General features: G+C 37.9%; 1 protein-coding gene across 1 annotated transcript; it reads left to right on the top strand.

Moving 5' to 3' along the window:
* The first annotated feature begins 2,940 nt into the window (after positions 1–2,940).
* Positions 2,941–16,927, top strand: LOC104220854 (uncharacterized). The gene is made up of 23 exons (XM_070172252.1): positions 2,941–3,191; positions 3,518–3,581; positions 3,830–4,465; positions 6,041–6,282; positions 6,410–6,484; positions 6,569–6,703; positions 6,812–6,930; positions 7,012–7,317; positions 7,558–7,645; positions 7,767–7,872; positions 7,957–8,070; positions 8,546–8,709; positions 8,794–8,914; positions 9,133–9,357; positions 9,436–9,626; positions 10,512–10,679; positions 10,765–10,870; positions 13,179–13,316; positions 14,034–14,195; positions 14,272–14,472; positions 15,980–16,174; positions 16,251–16,322; positions 16,428–16,927. The coding sequence occupies exons 2-23, from the start codon at positions 3,534–3,536 to the stop codon at positions 16,578–16,580; spliced, it is 3,765 nt and encodes a 1,254-aa protein (XP_070028353.1). The 5' UTR covers positions 2,941–3,191; positions 3,518–3,533; the 3' UTR covers positions 16,581–16,927.
* Positions 16,928–17,182: the final 255 nt, after the last annotated feature.

The raw sequence follows: 17,182 nt of genomic DNA on the forward strand, positions 1-17,182 counted from the left end.
TCATTAACATCTTTTAACATGATTTCAACTTCAAATCAATGATTTTCATGGGGTAAATTGGGTGATTTGGGTAGAACCTAGGTTTTTCAAGAGTTGGGGATTTGGACCTCGATTTGAGTTTCGATTTCAAAGCAAATTACATATTTGAGCTCGTGGGGGAATGGATAATCGGGTTTTGGTTCGAAATCTCGGGTTTTGACCACGTGGGCCCGGGGACGATTTTGACTTTTTGGGTTAAACTTTGGAAAACTCATTTTTTATGCATTCAAATGGATTCATTTAGCGTTTATTGATGTAATTAAGTAACTTGTGGCTAGATACGAGCAAATTGGCGGAAGAATCGAGGGGTAAAGCTATAATTGAAGCTTGAGTTGTGTTCGAGGCATCGAGGTAAGTGTTTGGTCTACCCTTAGCTTGAGGGATTAGGAGTTGTGTCCTATTTTCTATTTTCTTCATGTCGGGTACGACGTATAAGCATGGTGACGAGTATCTATACGTTGGTATCAAACATGACCGTGAGTCTTATCTTGTGATTTTCATGATCTCGCTGTATTATTCATGCCTTGGTGAAGATTTCTATTTACTATGTAAAGTTGTGGAAAGAATTGTGACCTATGAACATTGAGGGGCGTTGGCTCCAGTTGTATAACGAATTGTGAATGTATAAGTGAGAATCGAAACCTTAGAGCATTGGCTCGATTTTTGCAGTGAATTGTGAAGTAAAAGTGAGAAAGAGAAGAGATCATTATGTTGTCCCCTTGCTGGGCTATTGTTGAGTTGAGGTTCCCTTGCATTGTGTTCTTAATTGATATTACGGACGCTTAGGTTGATGATTCTTCGTGTTAGGTATTGTAACAAGTTTGGTTATAGTTGGGTAGTTAGGTGTTGTAACAAGTTTAGTTATAGCTGGGGTAGTTAGATGTTGAAACTAGTTAAGTTATAGTTGAGATAGTTAGATGTTGGAACAAGTTTGGTTATGGCTGTTTCTCCCTTGCCGGGACGTATATACTTGTACTGTTGAGTTCCATTGTCGGAATAGTGTAGTCTATTGTTGATCCATTGCCGAGACGATTAATTATGATTATTTTTTACTGTATATTTGGAACAGGTTGCACGCCGCAACAAATATTATATTGGATCGGGTTGCACATCGCAACATATATTATATTGGATCGGGTAGCACGCCACAACAGATATTATATTGGATCGGGTTGCACGCCGCAACAGATATTATATTGGATCGGGTAGCACACCGCAATAGATATTATATTAGATCGGGTTGCACGCCGCAACAGATATTATATTGGATCGGATTGCACGCCGCAGCAGATATTATATTGGATCGAGTTGCACGTCGCAACAGAAATTATATTGGATCGGGTTGCACGCCGCAACAGATATTATATTGGATCGGGTTGCATACCGCAACAGATATTATATTGGATTGGGTTGCACACCACAACAGTTATATATGTGGAACGGGTTGCACGCCGCAATAATGTTAAAGGATAAGGGATCGGGTTGCGCGCCACAACAGTATTGTCGTTGTATTGATTGTAGACATCGAGTGTTCTTTCATATTTATTAAGTTTCTGATAGAATTGATATGTTTCCCCTAATCATGTTTTCCTGTCCCTTTTAAAACTGTTATTACCTGTTTATATTTCTGCTGTATATTATATAACTGCACAGGTTTATCTTGAGTCTGGTCCTAGCTTCGTCACTACCTCGCCGGGGTTAGGCCAATCACTTACCAGCACATGGGGTTGGTTGTGCTGATACTACACTCTGCACTATGTGCAGATACCGGAGTAGCCTTTGGTCAGTAGCAGTAGCTCGGGAGCCAGCCTTCAGTCCACCTAGACACCGAGGTAGCCTTGCAGGCGTCCGCAGGCCTGACGTCTCCTCTATCTTATTTTATATTCTGTTATCTCATGTATTCGAGACAAACAATGTTATATTTCTTTCAAACGGTTGTATTTAGTACTCTTAGTAGTCCGTGGATGTTGTGACACCCGGTTCTGGTTAGAGGCACGTGATGGTCTTTGAGACATTTTCGTTTTCTATTTATTTAAGACTTCCGCTAAATTTCATATTCCGCTGTTATTTAACTATTTATTCCCTTATTAATACAATTGGTAAGAAGTTCTAAAATAAAGGAGTTAATGATTTCTAAGTTCATGGCTTGCCTAGCTTCTACGAGTAGGCGCCATCACGACTCCCGAAGGTGGGAAGTCTGGGTCGTGACACCGATTAATTACGACACCGCTTACATAAAATTCTGCGTACTCTACTGGGTGTAGAGGTCGAAAATTAAGGTAGTGGATTAGTTATAGTTGAGTGTTTTCCTTTTTCATATTTGTATGTAGTACTAGTGTTATTCTCATATTCCCATTCTTAGATGTTATTATTACCCATTATTTACTTTGCTTCTGTTATCTTATTTTGCTTGCTATTGTTAATGCTTCTCTTTCTATAGTTTCTCCACTTCTGTATTTCCTTATCATATCTTTGTGACCATGCTTTATTTGAGCCGATCGTGTATTAGAAACAACATATTTACTACCTTTACAAGATAGTGGTAAGGTCTGCGTATACATTACCCACCTCAGACCCTACTCGTCCAGGTTATTATTGTATACTTAGTAATAATAAAGTGAGTTAACTTGATTAAGAGAACATCACATCAAATTTTGAACTAAAACATGAAGTACTTTGGTCCAAATGAGAAGTGAACAAAAGGATAGGAGTATTACAAATTTCAATTTTCAAGGGGTAAATGGGGAAATGAGACTTTAATTAAAGGGTCCAAAACTAGAATTTTGAAAAAACCAGAAAGCGAGAGGAAAACTGTGGGTCCCACCCAGTTTCCCATGTGACTCCTCATTGTTTATCGTATAAGGAAGCCGGAAAACAGAAAGAGAGAAACAACTCAATAAAGGTAGTTCCCATTACAACGTTCGACTCCTCTTTTGTTTTTGTTGCTGTTGTTGTGTCAACCCCCACCATTTCTACGTGCTCAGTACTTTTCGGCTAAATCCCCCTCTTCTTCTGCCATTCTTGTTTTTCATTTTCTTTTTCCTTCACTCAAAACCCAAAAGAAAAGAAAAAAAAGAACTTTTAATTCGAACCCAACAATGAAGTAACACTACTCTGTGATCTGCTTCCTAGAAAAAACGATATCGTTTAAGGTACGAGAACCGACCACATTGTATTTTCTTCCTTATTTTTTGTGTTTTAGCAGTGAGGAGAGAGCTTTCTTCTGGGTTTTGAGTAGTCTTTTGTTTTCACTGATCTCTATCCTCTCTTTCTCTCTCTTTCAGGATCAGATTATTACTACTCTTTCCTCTCTCTCTCTCTCTCTCTCTCACACACACACACACACACACACAGAACACCCATTCTGGTATTTGTCTGTTCTGGTATATTTGATAGTCTTTTGTTTTGTTTTTTGCTCTTATGTAAGTGATGCATTGTGATTTTCTCTTACTGGAGTTTCTTGTTTCTGTGAACTCAGGCGATTTCAGACGCAGATGTTCACTGAGGGTCTTGATAATAACGCCCTCAAGTGGGTTCGAGAGGTCTCATTTCTCTAATCCCTTCAATTTTCTGCAAATTTTCTTCTAATTTCTATCTGGGTTTTGTTTTTATCTAATATTCTTGAAATTTCAAATTTTGAAGTCTGAATTTAAGATATCAGATTATCTTTGTCATGTTGTGTGGTTGATTTTAACTTTGATTTTGAAATTCAGTGTGTGATAGTGACAGTTTTGGAGGTTGTTGATTTGATTTTTGTTGCATTATTTGAAAATTGAACTCAAAACTTCAGGGTTCTGGGCAGCAGACAAAGGAAGTTCCTTACTCTATTTCAAGCCAAAGATCAAGAATTGATCCTATTGTCAGCATGAGAAATGGCGGCCGCAATGTTGGACTTCCACCGCCTTCCAAATTCCGTAGTGGCCATCTATCAGGAGTTATTCCGGTATCTAGAGTTATTCCTGGAAATTTAGATGAAAGTGCATCAGCTTCTGATAATGACATGATCACTGACTCAGAAGAGGAGGTTTATGGGGGAAGATACTCACTGGATTCATCACCACACGACGATAGAATTCCTAGCACTACTGCAGCCACTCAAAGATATTACAATCTCCCACAAAGGCGTGCTACTGCGCTGTATGCAAGTGACAGTGTGTACTCTGATGATGTTAGTTCGTCAATGGAGACGTTGGGGAGAGGTCGTGGATATGTGGCCGATAGATTGCTGAGAGGAGCTAATAGAAATCCAATTGGAAGTAGTGTTTATACTGAGGAGGAATCTTCTGATTCTGCTGCAAGCTCTGAGTTTTCCTCGACTCAAGTTGGGACCAATAATGGAACCGTTCCACGATCAACAAATTATGCATCTGAGGGGTATGCGTCCAGCATTCCGTCAAGATTGAATACAGGAAACAAGACTCAGAAGGTATTAATTTGCGTTAGCTATGTTCTGAATTGAGTTTCTAATTGTATTCATCGAAAATGATATTAGCTCTAGAACTTGGTTACATAGAATTATGCTACGATGTTATTATCCATAATTGAAGCAATCATTTAAAAATATCTTTTTTAGGAATGATGCTCCTCATTAATGGTTGTCAAAAGTTGCCTAAATATGCTCCTGTATGATTTATGCATCCGCACTCTTACTTCAGATTCTGTGCATTGCCATTTCTATAATCCTCCTTTTTTTCAAATTTCCAGTTGTTAGGATAGCTCCCCTTGTTTCTAGCCAAGTAAAAACGCACACCTTTTTTGGTACCGAGCGGATCCAAACTGATAATGTGGATAATTTGATTACTTCCTCACCAAGAGCTGATGATAACATGACTATACTAAAAACGAACCATCTCGTCCCACATCCCACTTTCATAAGTCCTCACTAACATTTCAACTAGGCCTTGGAATTTAGCTGCTTCCCAATCCTGAAGATTCCTTCTAACTCTTATGTCCCAATGAACATGTCTAATCATGTCCTTATTTCTTTTGATGTATGCACTTATCTTCAGTTTCTGAAGTGGTCCGCATTGCAGTTCTTTAATTTTATCATCCGTAGTGCTGTGTAAAATCTAGAATTTAAGTACTACCTTTTGTTCTTAATCGATATCATTGATTAGTATCGAGCATAATGTTTAATCTATCCAGCTTTTATGCAATATAATTATTCAAATTATAATTTGACCATTTTAGGTGTTTTCGGTGGAATAAACAAAGGATATTGAATAGTATAAAGTAGTATTGCTCATGGCTAAAAAGAACTCCCTGGCATGAGTGGCCAGTTGAATGCTCTATTGTTGCTACATGTTTCCAGTATTGTGTTAGTCACTTAGTTTTGGAATTTTTTTGAGGTTGACTAAGGATAAGCTGATATACTTCTATTGATATTGTCTACTTTTTTTCCCTTATTCCTTATTTCATTCTGGAGTAAAGCACAACAGTTCCTTTTTTCTCCTGGCACTATCCCCACTGTGAAAATAAATTCAATCTAGAACTTGCAGAAATGCAGGGTAAGGCTGCATACAATAGACCCTTGTGGTCCGGCCCTTCCCCGGACCCCGCGCATAGCGGGAGCTTAATGCACCGGGTTGCCCTTTTTAATATGTCAAATGGATTATCAATTGCATCATATCTTGAATGAGATTTACTATTGGATCAGCTGGATGTATTGATTGCCATATTTCTCAAGGATGTTTCTAGTAAGCTTAGGAGATGTTCAACCGCTGTAAGTTGATGAGGATCCATGTTTAGTATAAACTTTTGAACTTGCTGCTTATTAGGCATGTGCTTCATTCTAATGGAATAAGAATAATGGTTGATGGATGAATAATCTGATTAGCTCTTGTTGATGGCTACATTTCCTTTTCCACTTTGCAGAATGTTTGCCAGTTGAATTTAATTTTTTCTACTAGTGCAGCGGAATTTTCGTCATGTATCACATGGTTCCTTGTATTTTCTAGAGAAAGTGGACACGCTCTTGTGAAGCTAATTCAATCACTTGCAGGATATGACCTCTGGGAATTTACAGAAGAAGGCCACTTCTGATGAAGAGGTTCCCAGTGCACCTCCATTTTGTAGTTCTGCTGCCGAAATCAAAGAAGTTGATGAATGGGTCCCTGCCTCTAGAGCAGTTAATGTGCAATCTACAGCAGAAGATAGTGGTCTCTCAACTAAGGCAAATAGTAACATTCCTTCTGGCTTAAACGACCAGGTCAAAGTTCCAAATCATTCTGACTCACCTGTGAGGTTAGTGTTCACAAACCAGTTGCAAAACCTAAAGCTATATCTTTTGCTTGGGCCCTAGTGCCTTCCTTCTTTGAAAGCACAGTACTTCCTGAATTTCAGCCTATATCTGCTTGCATATGTTTTCCAGGACGACAGCTGCTGCTGTAGAAAGTGGAGGACCTTCGGGTTCTTATCCTGCTCGCCTTCCAACTTTTCATGCCAGGTATCTTTACTGGTAACGCGAACAAATGTCCATTGTCTAGTTACTCTTCAGGTATTATCAGTGATGATTTTCTGTCCAATACAGTGCACTAGGGCCATGGCATCGTGTGCTTGCTTATGATGCGTGTGTTAGGCTTTGCCTGCATGCTTGGGCTAGGGGTTGCTTGGAAGCTCCGATGTTCTTGGAGAGTGAATGTGCTCTCCTAAGGAATGCGTTTAGGTCAGTTTTTCTTCCTGTTCCACGTTATTGAGCATACGTGCTCATAGAGTTCTTGTGCCCTTGTAAATGAAGAACCCAATTAATCTTGTCTCCTGTATGGATTTACAGGTTACAACAAGTTCTATTACAATCAGAGGAGGAATTAATGGTAAATCGCTCTTCAGAGCTTCCTAAGGAGGCGGCTGCCGCAAAACCTAAGCAAATGGTTGGAAAGATGAAGATCCAAGGTAACCCATGATATTTACTTGCAATATTTCAGGGTAATACTACCGAAGAAATCTCTCATTGACCTTATTCTGATTTTGCAGTTAGGAAGGTTAAAATGGGCCTGGACCCACCTACTGGCTGCAGTTTTTCTTCCTTGAAAACACCAAAAATAAAGATGGAATCTGTTAGATATCACCTATCAAATTTGCGGTCAACAATCTCTTCAGGGTGGCAAGCAGTTCGCAAAGTCCGTTTTGCTCCTCGTATACCTGCAAATGGTTCATTCTCGCGCCAGAGTTTGGCATACATGCAGGCGAGCACCCAGTATATAAAGCAAGTTTCTGGACTCCTGAAAATTGGTGTGACATCTCTACGCAGCAGTCCGTCGTCTTATGAAGTTGTTCAAGGTAAAGAAGTTCATGTAAAACATACCAACTTATAGGGAGCTTTAAAATAATTGGTATTGTGGGAAATTTTTATACTTGACCTTTCTCTATATCATTCACCTTTCATCCTCTCTCACTTTAAGACCTATGTGGCACAAAAACTCTGACCATAGAGGCATTTTTTTCTTTATAAAAAATTTATAAGGTAATGATTCTATTTGCTAAATGTTATCTCACCCAAGAAACCTTATATGTGATCAGAGACATACTATTGTTTATTACGACTAAAAAGTTCAATGGAAGAGGATGCTATAAAGATGCAACCTGGATCAGGCGAAACCCACATTTTGTAAGTTTCTCTTTGTCCTTCAGGCTTCATCCTACTTCCATTTTATTGAGTTTGTTAAATGAATATTTTGTCTTTGGAGGACTGCTATAATGTTTGGATTGTGATGGGAACATCTTTACAGCTTTCCAGATAGTTTTGGAGATGACCTAATTGTTGAAGTCCTGGATTCCAATGGAAAGCATTATGGTCGTGTCCTTGCTCAAGTCGCCACCATTGCTGAAGAACCGGTAAACCTGTCAGAATTCTACTTAGTCATCAACTATCATAACTGCTTCAGTTAGCTCGTGATGCTTACGTAAAGATTCATTCAGGGTGAGAAACTTCGATGGTGGTCTGTCTATCGTGAACCAGAGCACGAGCTTGTTGGCAAAGTACAACTCTTTATAAATTACTCAGCTACATTTGATGAAAATAGTCATCTTAAGGTGAGTTTTGTCATGCTTTCAAGCATTTCTACAACTAAAAGAAGAGTAAAAGAATTATTTATCTACGTTGGCTCATGTAATTTTGCTTAATGAATTGCTTTCCAAGTATGTATTTTAGAGAGAGGAAAAGAGAAGATAAGAATGCAACACCTTCTGACTTTCAAATCAGTATTTGTGGACTTCCGTAGATACTGAGCCTGTCTTGTTCGTCATTTCACTCCTCCCCCACATTTGATTACAATGATATGAAGCTGACTCTTTTGAAATGGAAACATATGAAGCTGACTTGTTCATTTCTTATTATCTATTGTTATCTTGGTGGAGTTCTTCTGTGGAAATGTGTAATGTGCTTTTATTTGACCATTAAAGATTTGCTGGAATCCCCTGCTCAAAAAAGTTATGCGGAGAAAATGAAAGCACAATTAGATAACGAATTTCTATAATCTGACACTTTTTTGGTTTCGTCCTATCATAGTGTGGTTCGGTTGCAGAAACTGTTGCTTATGACCTGGCACTTGAAGTTGCAATGAAGATTCAGCAATTCCAACAAAGAAACTTGACACTACATGGTCCTTGGAAATGGTTACTCACTGAGTTTGCATCATACTATGGAGTTTCTGATGCATATACTAGATTAAGGTACAATCCATTTACATTTGCTTGTTTTATCCGACTCCTTATTCTGTGCTAGCTTGTATTAATTTTGCAACATCAACTGTTCAGGTACCTTTCATATGTCATGGATGTCGCAACACCAACTGCTGATTGTCTTACAATTGTGCATGATCTTTTGTTGCCTGTAATAATGAAGGGCCGTTCTAAGAGCACCCTCAGTCATCAAGAGGTAACACTTGTAAACCGAATTGAATCTGATATATCCCATATTGCAGATTGGACATTGATGCTGTCTTGTGTCTCTACGATTCCAAGTTATTCTGTGACTTCATTGTCTTCAAAGTTGTATTCGATGTCTGTATTTTTTTTATAAAAGCATGGCCTACAATTTGCTCACATCTCTCTCCTAAGTACTGACTTTGCACAATGTTTGCTTGCTACCTACAGAATCGTATTTTGGGGGAAGTTGAGGACCAGATTGAACAGATCTTTGCGTTGGTTTTTGAAAACTACAAGTCATTGGATGAGTCAACACCATCAGGGATAATGGATGTTTTCAAACCCGCTACGGGGGTTGTACCACCTGCATTGGAGCCTGCTGTTAAACTATATTCTCTACTTCATGATATATTATCTCCTGAAGCTCAGAACACACTGTACAGCTATTTCCAGGTCTGGAAGCTGGCACATATCTCCCTATATCTTCTGTTTCTTATATGCAGTTTTTGGCATTAATGTTTGATTGTACAGGCCGCTGCTAAGAAAAGATCAAGACGGCACTTGACAGAGACTGATGAATATGTCAGCGGGAATAATGAAGGACTCTTGATGGATGCAGTTACTGTGTCTACTGCTTATAAAAAAATGAAGTCACTCTGCATGAACATCAGAAATGAAATTTTTACTGATATGGAGATTCACAATCAAAATATACTTCCAAGGTATGTCTAATTTTAAACTATACCAAGATTAGTACGTGTCTAAAGTAAACTTACTTTTAGATTGATTAGTAATTACAACAAGTTGTTACTCACATCACTCAAATTATATATGCGAAGATGGTAAAGTGAAACTTCCAAGGTATGTCTAATTTTAAACTATACCAAGATTAGTACGTGTCTAAAGTAAACTTACTTTTAGATTGATTAGTAATTACAACAAGTTGTTACTCACATCACTCAAATTATATATGCGAAGATGGTAAAGTGAATTGACTTTTTTGATAAAACAAACGTTAACATTGTTAAGTGTCTCACATGGTTTAGGGAATGTGTTATTGTTTCCTTATATGGTCTTGAGCAATCCTCACCTCTTGTGCTAGCTTTTGAGGTTGAATAGACTCAAAGTCCATTTTCTTAACATGGTATCAGATCCAAACCCATCCCTGTTCTTAATTTACCTAACGTCGGGCCCCATGTTATATTATCCATGCATAAGACGGTTACTCCTAGGGTTGCAGAAGGGTATGAAATGTCCCACATTGGCTGAGGAATGAACTGTTGTTTCCTTATATGGTTTGGAAATCTTCGCTTAATGAGCTAGCTTTTGAGGTTGAGTTAGACCCAAATTCCATTTTCTCAACAGATATGATCCTCCGTCCACCCTCCCCCCTCTGCCTCTTCTTAGCCCCCTTTCTCTCGTGCTTATGCATTGCATCTGCATTTCTTCTTTCATGCATAATACCAGTAAGCATGTTCTTTTATGACAACGAGTCCTAGGAGCATTTCTTGTACAATAAACGAGTCCAATGCCAAAAAAGAATCATTATTTGTTGTCATTTTTCGTAGCATTCCTAACTGTTTCAATGTTTTCAATTCTCTGTGCAGCTTCATAGACTTGCCGAATCTTTCCTCAGCCATATATAGTGCAGAACTTTGCTGTAGATTGCGTGCATTCCTGATTGCATGCCCCCCTGCTGGCCCTTCTCCTCATGTGACTGATCTTGTCATTGCAACAGCAGATTTTCAGAGGGATCTTGCCTGCTGGAATATCAAGTAATTCTTGCCTCATAGGTGCACTTTTTGATACATAAGATTTATATGCTAAATAGTGTAATGTTTTATGAAACAACCTGTGCAGGCCCATTAAAGGAGGAGTTGATGCGAAAGAGTTGTTCCATTTGTATATTATCCTGTGGATCCAGGATAAGCGGCTCTCTTTGCTGGAATCTTGCAAGCTGGACAAGGTACTAACTGAGGCTTTATCAGGCACTGTTTAAACCCTTATCTACTCTCTCTTGACTTGGTTCTATTATCCCCCACTATGATGAACCGCATTTCATATGATATACGTGTTTGGTGTGATTATTTTCCCGGACAGCAATTCGTGTGTATCAAACTCGTTTTCGTTCCAGCACGTCTCACTTACATAATCTTGCACTGTGCTATATTCTTTATTTATTTATTTATTTATTATTATTATTATTTGCGTTTTAATCTTTTGGATTAAGCCAGTCAATGCCTCTGTTTTTCTTTTCTCTCGTTTAAACATGCTTGCAGCTTCCTTATTATGATGAGTTTTGCATGTAAGCATGTAAGTGGAGGCTGGATGTGGATTTCAAGTGGATCCAGTATACAAAGGGATGAGAACCTAAAATCTAGATTAGGCTTCTTAATTTTCAGTAACCTAAAAGAAGGACAGGAGCAGCTTGAAAATATTGAGTCTTCATTTGGATGTCAAGATAGTTGCTAGAAAGCTTTTTCTTGAAAAATTTACAATAAAGTAAAAGAGAATCAAATTCATTTTCTTGCATGCGTTTGTTTGAGAGGAAAATGAAAATTTTAAATAAGAAGTTGTAAATCTTGCACTTTTTGCAGGGTTTAATTTGGAGGAAAGTTTATTTGGTGTGGGAGTTTTCACTTACTGCTTCCCAGATGCAATGCAAATTTAGCAACTAAAAGGAACTTGTAATTGAAACTACTAGGGTCTAGATTTATTGCTTTTGCTTAATTTTTTAAACAACAACAACAAACCCAGTGTGTTTCCACAAGCGGGGTCCGGGGAGGGTAAGATGTACGCAACCCTACCCCCCTACCCTGGGAGGACAGAGAGGTTGTTTCGTATAGACCCTCGGCTAAAGAAAGAATGAAAAAAAGTCATGCCAACAAGTAGTGACAACAGTAAGATAAAACAAGAAGGTCGAAGCCAAGAAAGCACTTAAACACTAAGGGGTCGTTTGGTAGGAAGCATTAGATAAGCTAATGCATGCATTAGCTTTGTGTATTAATAATACATTGTTTGGTAGACATTTTGAACCTATGCATTAGTTATGCAAGCATTAGTTATACATCCTATTTGGTATTATACTATGCATAACTAATGCATAGAAAACAATGGTATTAGCAATGCAATGGGTTTTAATGCATGCATTAGCTTAGTTAAAGACAAAATTGTCCTTCAAAATTTATGCTTGATTAAAATATGCTAGTTAGTATATTAATGCAAGTTCAAAATAATCCAAATAGTGAGAAATAAAATTATATCCCTAGTAAATAAATAAATACTTAGCATATTTCCTTTTTTATAAATAAATATTTAATTTTATTTTACGATATAGGTAGACAAATAAAATAATTTTTTTAAAACTTTTTCATATAAAAACATTTCTCAACATATGTTTCTTTTAAAAAGTTCGAGTGGACTAATTTTGAGGACATTTTTGTAAACAAACAATTCTTTTAGAAACTGTGCAATGCTTTAATACATCAAACCAAACAATGGATAAGAAATATGTCAGCATAACTAATACCAGCATAACTAATGCAAGCATAACTAATACCAGCATTACTAATACACCCTATTCAGCATTATTCTTATGCACCCTACCAAACGACCCCTAAGTAGTAATAACAATCTAAGAATAAAGAGAAATCATACTAACGCTAATGGTATCGCACCAAGAAGACATAGGGAGAATGCTCGACTACCTACTAACCTACTACCCTAATCCTCGACCGCCACACCCTCCTATCAAGGGTCATGTCTTCAGTAAGCTCCAGCTGCGTCATGTCCCGCCTGATCACTTCTCCCCAAGACTTCTTAGGCCTACCTCTACCCCTCCTAGACCCACCACTGCTAACCTCTCACACCTTCTAACAGGGCCTTCTGTGCTCCTCCTCTTAACATGCCCAAACCATCTCAACCTCGCCTCCCGCATCTTATCCTCCACGAGGGCCACACCTACCATATCCCGAATAATATCATTCCTAATCCTATCTAACCTGGTATGCCCACACGTCCATCTCAACATCCTCATCTCAGCTACTTTCATCTTAATTTTTTAAGATGGGTCAATTCATATAGCAATGGAATCTTAGTTTTATATGCTTGCTTATATGGAAAAGAAAATTTGACTCTTTACACTACTGACAGCTTCCGTAATTCTGCATCAAGTTAATATAGGCATTCAGTTAGCACTGGTTTTCACGTTCTGCTGATATATTCTATCCTTTATCCTTTCCTGATTGGTGCTGAATAAACTCATTATCTCACAGGTGAAATGGTCGGGAGTGAAAACACAGCATTCAACAACCCCGTTCGTTGATGAAATGTACGAGCGCCTGAAAGAAACTCTAACTGACTTTGAGGTCATCATCTGCCGCTGGCCGGAGTACACATTTGCATTGGAGAATGTATGCCCTGATTATTCTTGTTTTTCTTTACTACTCAATGCATGAAAATATTCTATTGTTGGCAAAACGGGGAGGGGGGGGGGGGATTTTAGTACAATTTTCTGAAGCTTGTTGCATTTTTTAACCATGTCATTCAAAAGGTTCATTAACTGTCTAAAGTAGTGAACATTTTGAAGACCTATTAATTCTAACAACTGATTAAGTTGATCATTCGGACCTTTCAATTCATACATGTAGATCTCAGACCTCTGAATGATTAACAGTGAAACAGTAGTTATTGAATACCAATTTCCCAGTACTCATTATCCCTTTTCTTTGGTTTCTTCTGTTTCTGCCTGTCCTTACTAAAACCTGGAAACTGTGCACAGTGTGGATATACCAGTATATAATCTGCCAGTGCCAAGGTTGATTTATTTAGTTGCTGAAGAGGACTGGTGCATTGTAGACTTCCCCATTGGGATGTTGTATGAAAAGGAAACTTGTTACATAGGGATTTTTATTTCCTTTTCATTTTCCCTTTTTTGCTTCATTTTCTTCTTCTGTGAGTGAACATATTGTTGCTTGCTTGAGATAAAAGGAATCAAATGGATGGTAGCAAACGAGCTGCTGTTGCACTCTGCGTTCATGTTACATTTTATTTATTTTTCTTTTGTTATAACTACTATTTTGTTTTATAGTTAACACTTCTCTTTTTGTATTTCTCTTAATGTCATAAAGGCCATTGCTGATATTGAGAAAGCAATTTTGGATGCACTAGAGAAGCAATATGCAGATGTCTTGTCACCATTAAAGGAGAATTTGACACCCAAGAAGTTTGGCCTCAAATATGTGCAAAAACTTGCCAAAAGATCAGTTTGCCCATATATTGGGCCAGATGATGTACGTATCCTCGTAGCTCTGCCCTTCATCAATTTTTATTCATATATTTAGGCCTGAAACATGTTCCTTCTTTCAGCTGGGTATTCTTTTGAATTCAATGAAGAGGATGCTTGACATTCTGCGCCCAAAAATAGAGCAGCAATTTAAGTCCTGGGGTTCATGTATCCCCGAAGGAGGGAACACCGCCCCTGGAGAGCGCTTGAGTGAGGTGACTGTGATGCTTCGCTCTAAATTCAGAAATTATGTGCAAGCAGTCATCGAGAAGCTCGCAGAAAATGTAAGTTTTGCCCTACATTTTGGTTAAATCTAAAATTGAAAGGAATCCACCTAGATAATGCACAAACTAAAGGCCAAATACATAGGCGGCCCCTTAAAGCTGGCATAATAAAGTCTATACATATTGAACTAAAGTCACTTACAAAGAATGCCAATTAAACACTTCACACAATGTGCATAAATAAGTTCAGGCGCATGACAACAAATACTTCTGACGTGGCAAATCAGACAAATAATCGAAAGCCACGTGGAAATATTAAAAAACCCCTCCTCTTCCTGACAACTTTGGATCCCCTGTCCGGTCCCCTCCCCTCTGTTCTTCTTCGTTCTTTGTTCTTTCAGTCTTCTGCTTTTTCGTTTGCTTCTTTCTTCCTCTTCTACAATTTCATCTTTTGCTTCTTTTCTTCTAAATCTACATCCAAAATCCGGAGCTTTCTTCCTTTTTTCTCTTAATATATATTTCACACTACAGAACACCCTTTTTGCCCTTTTCTTGATCACATTCATCACCCAACACTTATCTTCCATTTTTATTTGGTCAAAAATTAAGTTCATTTGCTATTTCAGTATTCTACTGGTTTTAATTTAAATCTTTTGAAATATTGATGGTGAGATGATAACAATACGAAATAACACCTGTAACTACCACGACCAGGAATTACAGTCACACTAAGGCCACTCAAAACTGTAAATATTTGATATATAAATAATCCAAATATTCATAAGATGGGAAATAACTGGTTTGGTTTCACTTGACTGAGTTGACTAGAACGCCAGTGTAAAAATCTGGTTGAAGGTGGCGTTTTGGGGTTGAAAAAGAGTGGTCTTTAGTTTGTGAAAGGTTGTTAGAGCTAAACAACAGAAGCTAAGATCAAGATGAAGTTAAGCTTGTCGGCAAGAGTTGTCTGCAATGGCTCCAGTAAGATGATCCGTGATTTATTCGGGGATGGTTAAAGGTGGCTCGGAGATTAAAGTTGGTGATGTGGTTTTAAAACAAAAATGATCTTTAAAAAAAAGAGAAAAAAAAAGAAAAAATATGTTTTTGATCAACTCACGCGGTCAAGAGATGTTAAAAACACTTTCTTGCCGTATCAGCTATTGTGTTTAATTGGCACGCTTTTGTTGGGTTAGAGTGGTCAATAGGTACAGCCTTAGTTAAAGTGTCCAAATGAAAACTGGTCCAACTTTGAGGGGCTGCATATGTATTTGGCCGAAACTAAATACAAGGTGAGAATAAAGTCAATGCTTCATCTAAAATAATTCTTTTTTTTTGTTTTCACTATTTGGATTGAGGGGAGAGTAAAGTGCACATGATGTATTTAGTAGGCTCTGTTATGCAGATCTTATGCTGCTGATTTAGCAGTATTTGATTCATTCATTAAAAGAAACTCGTAACTGATACCCATAATTGAATTTTCATAAGTAGCACCAGTCAGATTCTGCATTTTATCTCTTTCAAACCAATCCATAGACTGACTACTAAACTAATATCACTGTTCCTGCTTCAGACGAAGTTGCAGAGCAACACAAAGTTGAAGAAAATTTTACAAGATTCCAAGGAGAGTGTCATAGAATCAGACATTAGAAGTAAGATGCAGCCATTGAAGGAGCAACTTACGAGTACAATAAATCACCTTTACACCATATTTGAGCCTAATGTATTCATCGCAAGTTGTCGAGGCTACTGGGACAGGATGGGACAGGTTAGTTTGAACTTATGGTTGATAGCTTAGTGTTCATTTTTGTGCAAAAATTATTACTAATTTCACTCTGCTGCAGGACGTGCTAAGTTTCTTGGAAAGCAGGAAAGAGAACCGGGCTTGGTACAAGGGCTCGCGAATTGCAGTCTCTGTAAGTAGCAACATTCGTTTTGCTAGTTACCAACTATAAAGTTAAAACAACATTCTAGCACAAAGTGCATCCAATTTTATCATTTTGTGTATTTGACTTTTGCAGATCCTAGATGATACATTTGCCTCTCAGATGCAACAGCTTTTAGGTAATTCGCTTCAAGAGAAAGACCTTGAGCCTCCAAGGTCCATTCTTGAAGTGCGTTCCATGCTTTGTAGAGATGCAACAAATAACAAAGGACCAACTTATTATTACTAGATGTAATTATGTATAGATGTCCTATTCATTTTACTTTTCAGTTTCATTTTTTCGTTTCTTTTTGGTCCCGACAACGAAAAGAGAAAGAAGGGTGTAGTAGCTATAGCCTATAGCCTATAGGTGGATTCGCCTCAGATTAGGGGGGGACGTCGGTGCTGAGGAGATGTGCTCTCTTATGGTGTTTTAGGCCTGCTACAGAAGAATAGGATATAGTTTCTCACACAGTCATTTTTGTTGTGGAAGCAGGTTACTCTACTGCTCCTGCTGTATTAATAGCGATATAAAAGACGTATAGCAATTCACTTTTTATTCCAGGTCTTGAATTACAGACTACCAGATTTCTCTTCCTTCGAGCAAGAGTTAATATGCAGCTCTCCTTGTTTATTACAAACTTAAGAGAAGCGGCAGCTGCTGCCTAACTCAACCATATAAGTAGCTCAGCGACGAGGATTGTCCACCGTTATCTATATCTATCTATATTCTATATTATTATAAAAACATGAATAATTTATGCTAAATATTATGAGACAAAAATAACCTTTAAATATTGACAAACTTTTATACCCTTTATTAACTTAATATCTCTAAAATATTAATGTACA

The sequence above is a fragment of the Nicotiana sylvestris genome, chromosome 4 (genome assembly GCF_000393655.2).
Source record: "Nicotiana sylvestris chromosome 4, ASM39365v2, whole genome shotgun sequence".
Lineage (NCBI taxonomy): Eukaryota > Viridiplantae > Streptophyta > Magnoliopsida > Solanales > Solanaceae > Nicotiana > Nicotiana sylvestris.